Source organism: Oncorhynchus clarkii, chromosome 20 (assembly GCF_045791955.1).
Source record: "Oncorhynchus clarkii lewisi isolate Uvic-CL-2024 chromosome 20, UVic_Ocla_1.0, whole genome shotgun sequence".
In the NCBI taxonomy this organism is placed as follows: domain Eukaryota; kingdom Metazoa; phylum Chordata; class Actinopteri; order Salmoniformes; family Salmonidae; genus Oncorhynchus; species Oncorhynchus clarkii.
In genome coordinates this window covers 43,086,008-43,093,127 of record NC_092166.1, presented here as the reverse complement: position 1 = coordinate 43,093,127, position 7,120 = coordinate 43,086,008, and the positions used below count along the sequence as shown (strand labels likewise).

The window sequence follows — 7,120 nt, the reverse complement described above, 5'->3', positions numbered from 1 at the left end:
CTCTACCAAGAAGGTGAGTTTTCACTTAAAAATGTGAAGATGAGTCATGTCTGATTTTTATTTTTATCTCTATATTTAAATAATGTCTTTACCTTTCTGTCTTTGTGTGTTTGTCTCCAGGTGACTAAAAAGCTTGCGGGTACCGCTGCAGACACAGCCGCCTGGGTTACCAACGTCGGTAACGAGCATGGGCAGGTCCTCGTCAGTGTCCTCACTGCCGGTGAGGGCGAGGGCCTGCTCCCCAAGGCGGCTGGTCTCATGGAACGGTACCGGCTCGCCGGGGTGGCGCCCCCCCCAGCTCATGTACGTGGACCGAGACTGCTGCTCCAGCTTTGGCGGATCAAAGACAGCTGCCATGTACAATGACTGGGACCAGAGTGTGGTTCGGCTGGACATCTGGCACCTGATGCGGCGGTTTGCGTCAGGTGTCACCACTGAGAGCCACCAGCTCTACGGTCCCTTCATGCGGCAGCTGTCAGCCTGCATCTTTGAGTGGGATGCAGGCGATGTCTGCCGACTGCTGGAGGCCAAGAGGTCTGAGCTGGAGGGGAAGCACGGGATGGTCGGCCTCACCGAGGCAGAGGTTTCGAGGAAGATCGGCAGGAAGGAGATTGCTGTCGGCGTCATACGCGTGGAGCTGCGGTGACCGAATTCCTTCTCCTCGAGACCTTCAACAGCGAGAAGGGGGTCGACACCCTGGGCATCCCGTTGCTGGACTCCATCCGCATCCAGGCGATCTGGAAAGAGCAGAGGCGCCACCTCCACTGCATACAGGACCCACCCGGTGTACAGCTGTACACCGAGACCGGCAAAATCACCAAGGGCGGCGTGATGTTGCTGGTTTATCACTGCGCACGGGGTTCCACATCCTTGGAGTCATTCCATCTCCACCTCAACCGGTTCATCCCAGGTAATTGTCATTGTGGAGCTTAAAGTAATGCTTAATGTTTAATGTTAACAGCAACAGCAACAGCTCTCCCACCCTAATCGTGCATTGTTCTCTCAGGTACCAGGGCAAATGCAATGCATTTCCAGGCATTCCTTTTGGATGGACTGATGAGGTGGAACAAGGACCGTGCGCAGGCAGCAGTGGAGGGGAAGAACAGGAAGCCCCTGCTCTCCTACAGTGGCCACCTGCAGCACATCCTTAACCTTAGCAGCGAAAGGGTGCTTGGCAAGGAACAGGTTAAGGACTACACCAAGCCTAGTGAGTACACAGGTAAGTCAAGTAAGAGAATGAACATTTACATCAGTTGCATTAATTACATCCCATTAACACTTCTCTACTCTGCTTTTTATTTTTTTTATTTCATAGGGGAACTCCTCGGAGTGGAGTACCTGTACTCGCAGACTGGCAGAGTGCTGCAGGATGTCAGCGGGGACCCTGACCTTCCGGAAGAGGCAGCCGCTGTCGAGCAGCTCGACGAGGAGGACGAGGGCTTTCAGGAGGAGGATGTAGACCAGACAGTCCACATCCCTCATGTCCCTCGTATGAGCGCCCCGTCCTCCAGCTCGGCGGCACCTCTGTCAGGGGAACCCGCTGACGCACCCAGGTCTGGGCCATCCAGTCCCACCGCCCCTGAAGACGGAAGCTCTCCTGAGGCCCCTGGTCGACACAGTTCTCCTCACCCTGACCACTCCTCTGATTCAGAGGTAATTATACTTGACCTTTTGTGTTGGTAAAAAAAATACATGCTATTGCAACAATTCAGAGACTGGCGGATTAATACTTTTCTGTGGTTGATCATTGTTTATTGCAAGCATCCTTAACCTTAGCAGCGAAAGGGTGCTTGGCAAGGAACAGGTTAAGGACTACACCAAGCCTAGCGAGTACACAGGTAAGTCAAGTAAGAGAATGAACATTTACATCAGTTGCATTAATTACATCCCATTAACACTTCTCTGCTTTTTATTTTTTTTATTTCATAGGGGAACTCCTCGGAGTGGAGTACCTGTACTCGCAGACTGGCAGAGTGCTGCAGGATGTCAGCGGGGACCCTGACCTTCCGGAAGAGGCAGCCGCTGTCGAGCAGCTCGACGAGGAGGACGAGGGCTTTCAGGAGGAGGATGTAGACCAGACAGTCCACATCCCTCATGTCCCTCGTATGAGCGCCCCGTCCTCCAGCTCGGCGGCACCTCTGTCAGGGGAACCCGCTGACGCACCCAGGTCTGGGCCATCCAGTCCCACCGCCCCTGAAGACGGAAGCTCTCCTGAGGCCCCTGGTCGACACAGTTCTCCTCACCCTGACCACTCCTCTGATTCAGAGGTAATTATACTTGACCTTTTGTGTTGGTAAAAAAAATACATGCTATTGCAACAATTCAGAGACTGGCGGATTAATACTTTTCTGTGGTTGATCATTGTTTATTGCAAGCATCCTTAACCTTAGCAGCGAAAGGGTGCTTGGCAAGGAACAGGTTAAGGACTACACCAAGCCTAGTGAGTACACAGGTAAGTCAAGTAAGAGAATGAACATTTACATCAGTTGCATTAATTACATCCCATTAACACTTCTCTACTCTGCTTTTTATTTTTTTTATTTCATAGGGGAACTCCTCGGAGTGGAGTACCTGTACTCGCAGACTGGCAGAGTGCTGCAGGATGTCAGCGGGGACCCTGACCTTCCGGAAGAGGCAGCCGCTGTCGAGCAGCTCGACGAGGAGGACGAGGGCTTTCAGGAGGAGGATGTAGACCAGACAGTCCACATCCCTCATGTCCCTCCCCTCGTATGAGCGCCCCGTCCTCCAGCTCGGCGGCACCTCTGTCAGGGGAACCCGCTGACGCACCCAGGTCTGGGCCATCCAGTCCCACCGCCCCTGAAGACGGAAGCTCTCCTGAGGCCCCTGGTCGACACAGTTCTCCTCACCCTGACCACTCCTCTGATTCAGAGGTAATTATACTTGACCTTTTGTGTTGGTAAAAAAAATACATGCTATTGCAACAATTAACAATTCAGAGACTGGCGGATTAATACTTTTCTGTGGTTGATCATTGTTTATTGCAAGCATCCTTAACCTTAGCAGCGAAAGGGTGCTTGGCAAGGAACAGGTTAAGGACTACACCAAGCCTAGCGAGTACACAGGTAAGTCAAGTAAGAGAATGAACATTTACATCAGTTGCATTAATTACATCCCATTAACACTTCTCTGCTTTTTATTTTTTTTATTTCATAGGGGAACTCCTCGGAGTGGAGTACCTGTACTCGCAGACTGGCAGAGTGCTGCAGGATGTCAGCGGGGACCCTGACCTTCCGGAAGAGGCAGCCGCTGTCGAGCAGCTCGACGAGGAGGACGAGGGCTTTCAGGAGGAGGATGTAGACCAGACAGTCCACATCCCTCATGTCCCTCGTATGAGCGCCCCGTCCTCCAGCTCGGCGGCACCTCTGTCAGGGGAACCCGCTGACGCACCCAGGTCTGGGCCATCCAGTCCCACCGCCCCTGAAGACGGAAGCTCTCCTGAGGCCCCTGGTCGACACAGTTCTCCTCACCCTGACCACTCCTCTGATTCAGAGGTAATTATACTTGACCTTTTGTGTTGGTAAAAAAAATACATGCTATTGCAACAATTCAGAGACTGGCGGATTAATACTTTTCTGTGGTTGATCATTGTTTATTGCAAGCATCCTTAACCTTAGCAGCGAAAGGGTGCTTGGCAAGGAACAGGTTAAGGACTACACCAAGCCTAGTGAGTACACAGGTAAGTCAAGTAAGAGAATGAACATTTACATCAGTTGCATTAATTACATCCCATTAACACTTCTCTGCTTTTTATTTTTTTTATTTCATAGGGGAACTCCTCGGAGTGGAGTACCTGTACTCGCAGACTGGCAGAGTGCTGCAGGATGTCAGCGGGGACCCTGACCTTCCGGAAGAGGCAGCCGCTGTCGAGCAGCTCGACGAGGAGGACGAGGGCTTTCAGGAGGAGGATGTAGACCAGACAGTCCACATCCCTCATGTCCCTCGTATGAGCGCCCCGTCCTCCAGCTCGGCGGCACCTCTGTCAGGGGAACCCGCTGACGCACCCAGGTCTGGGCCATCCAGTCCCACCGCCCCTGAAGACGGAAGCTCTCCTGAGGCCCCTGGTCGACACAGTTCTCCTCACCCTGACCACTCCTCTGATTCAGAGGTAATTAATTATACTTGACCTTTTGTGTCGGTAAAAAAAATACATGCTATTGCAACAATTCAGAGACTGGCGGATTAATACTTTTCTGTGGTTGATCATTGTTTATTGCAAGCATCCTTAACCTTAGCAGCGAAAGGGTGCTTGGCAAGGAACAGGTTAAGGACTACACCAAGCCTAGCGAGTACACAGGTAAGTCAAGTAAGAGAATGAACATTTACATCAGTTGCATTAATTACATCCCATTAACACTTCTCTGCTTTTTATTTTTTTTATTTCATAGGGGAACTCCTCGGAGTGGAGTACCTGTACTCGCAGACTGGCAGAGTGCTGCAGGATGTCAGCGGGGACCCTGACCTTCCGGAAGAGGCAGCCGCTGTCGAGCAGCTCGACGAGGAGGACGAGGGCTTTCAGGAGGAGGATGTAGACCAGACAGTCCACATCCCTCATGTCCCTCGTATGAGCGCCCCGTCCTCCAGCTCGGCGGCACCTCTGTCAGGGGAACCCGCTGACGCACCCAGGTCTGGGCCATCCAGTCCCACCGCCCCTGAAGACGGAAGCTCTCCTGAGGCCCCTGGTCGACACAGTTCTCCTCACCCTGACCACTCCTCTGATTCAGAGGTAATTATACTTGACCTTTTGTGTTGGTAAAAAAAATACATGCTATTGCAACAATTCAGAGACTGGCGGATTAATACTTTTCTGTGGTTGATCATTGTTTATTGCAAGCATCCTTAACCTTAGCAGCGAAAGGGTGCTTGGCAAGGAACAGGTTAAGGACTACACCAAGCCTAGCGAGTACACAGGTAAGTCAAGTAAGAGAATGAACATTTACATCAGTTGCATTAATTACATCCCATTAACACTTCTCTGCTTTTTATTTTTTTTATTTCATAGGGGAACTCCTCGGAGTGGAGTACCTGTACTCGCAGACTGGCAGAGTGCTGCAGGATGTCAGCGGGGACCCTGACCTTCCGGAAGAGGCAGCCGCTGTCGAGCAGCTCGACGAGGAGGACGAGGGCTTTCAGGAGGAGGATGTAGACCAGACAGTCCACATCCCTCATGTCCCTCGTATGAGCGCCCCGTCCTCCAGCTCGGCGGCACCTCTGTCAGGGGAACCCGCTGACGCACCCAGGTCTGGGCCATCCAGTCCCACCGCCCCTGAAGACGGAAGCTCTCCTGAGGCCCCTGGTCGACACAGTTCTCCTCACCCTGACCACTCCTCTGATTCAGAGGTAATTATACTTGACCTTTTGTGTTGGTAAAAAAAATACATGCTATTGCAACAATTCAGAGACTGGCGGATTAATACTTTTCTGTGGTTGATCATTGTTTATTGCAAGCATCCTTAACCTTAGCAGCGAAAGGGTGCTTGGCAAGGAACAGGTTAAGGACTACACCAAGCCTAGTGAGTACACAGGTAAGTCAAGTAAGAGAATGAACATTTACATCAGTTGCATTAATTACATCCCATTAACACTTACTCTGCTTTTTATTTTTTTTATTTCATAGGGGAACTCCTCGGAGTGGAGTACCTGTACTCGCAGACTGGCAGAGTGCTGCAGGATGTCAGCGGGGACCCTGACCTTCCGGAAGAGGCAGCCGCTGTCGAGCAGCTCGACGAGGAGGACGAGGGCTTTCAGGAGGAGGATGTAGACCAGACAGTCCACATCCCTCATGTCCCTCGTATGAGCGCCCCGTCCTCCAGCTCGGCGGCACCTCTGTCAGGGGAACCCGCTGACGCACCCAGGTCTGGGCCATCCAGTCCCACCGCCCCTGAAGACGGAAGCTCTCCTGAGGCCCCTGGTCGACACAGTTCTCCTCACCCTGACCACTCCTCTGATTCAGAGGTAATTAATTATACTTGACCTTTTGTGTTGGTAAAAAAAATACATGCTATTGCAACAATTCAGAGACTGGCGGATTAATACTTTTCTGTGGTTGATCATTGTTTATTGCAAGCATCCTTAACCTTAGCAGCGAAAGGGTGCTTGGCAAGGAACAGGTTAAGGACTACACCAAGCCTAGTGAGTACACAGGTAAGTCAAGTAAGAGAATGAACATTTACATCAGTTGCATTAATTACATCCCATTAACACTTACTCTGCTTTTTATTTTTTTTATTTCATAGGGGAACTCCTCGGAGTGGAGTACCTGTACTCGCAGACTGGCAGAGTGCTGCAGGATGTCAGCGGGGACCCTGACCTTCCGGAAGAGGCAGCCGCTGTCGAGCAGCTCGACGAGGAGGACGAGGGCTTTCAGGAGGAGGATGTAGACCAGACAGTCCACATCCCTCATGTCCCTCGTATGAGCGCCCCGTCCTCCAGCTCGGCGGCACCTCTGTCAGGGGAACCCGCTGACGCACCCAGGTCTGGGCCATCCAGTCCCACCGCCCCTGAAGACGGAAGCTCTCCTGAGGCCCCTGGTCGACACAGTTCTCCTCACCCTGACCACTCCTCTGATTCAGAGGTAATTATACTTGACCTTTTGTGTTGGTAAAAAAAATACATGCTATTGCAACAATTCAGAGACTGGCGGATTAATACTTTTCTGTGGTTGATCATTGTTTATTGCAAGCATCCTTAACCTTAGCAGCGAAAGGGTGCTTGGCAAGGAACAGGTTAAGGACTACACCAAGCCTAGTGAGTACACAGGTAAGTCAAGTAAGAGAATGAACATTTACATCAGTTGCATTAATTACATCCCATTAACACTTCTCTACTCTGCTTTTTATTTTTTTTATTTCATAGGGGAACTCCTCGGAGTGGAGTACCTGTACTCGCAGACTGGCAGAGTGCTGCAGGATGTCAGCGGGGACCCTGACCTTCCGGAAGAGGCAGCCGCTGTCGAGCAGCTCGAGGAGGACGAGGGCTTTCAGGAGGAGGATGTAGACCAGACAGTCCACATCCCTCATGTCCCTCGTATGAGCGCCCCGTCCTCCAGCTCGGCGGCACCTCTGTCAGGGGAACCCGCTGACGCACCCAGGTCTGGGCCATC

The 7,120-nt window shown here is 51.7% G+C and overlaps 1 protein-coding gene across 1 annotated transcript; it reads left to right on the top strand.

The window, feature by feature from the left end:
* The first annotated feature begins 237 nt into the window (after positions 1-237).
* On the top strand, positions 238-2,869 carry LOC139376387 (uncharacterized). Its single transcript, XM_071118926.1, has 5 exons — positions 238-910; positions 1,007-1,219; positions 1,316-1,838; positions 1,930-2,267; positions 2,549-2,869. Exons 1-3 carry the CDS (start codon positions 832-834, stop codon positions 1,681-1,683), a joined length of 660 nt encoding a protein of 219 aa, XP_070975027.1. The 5' UTR covers positions 238-831; the 3' UTR covers positions 1,684-1,838; positions 1,930-2,267; positions 2,549-2,869.
* The last annotated feature ends 4,251 nt before the right edge of the window (positions 2,870-7,120 follow it).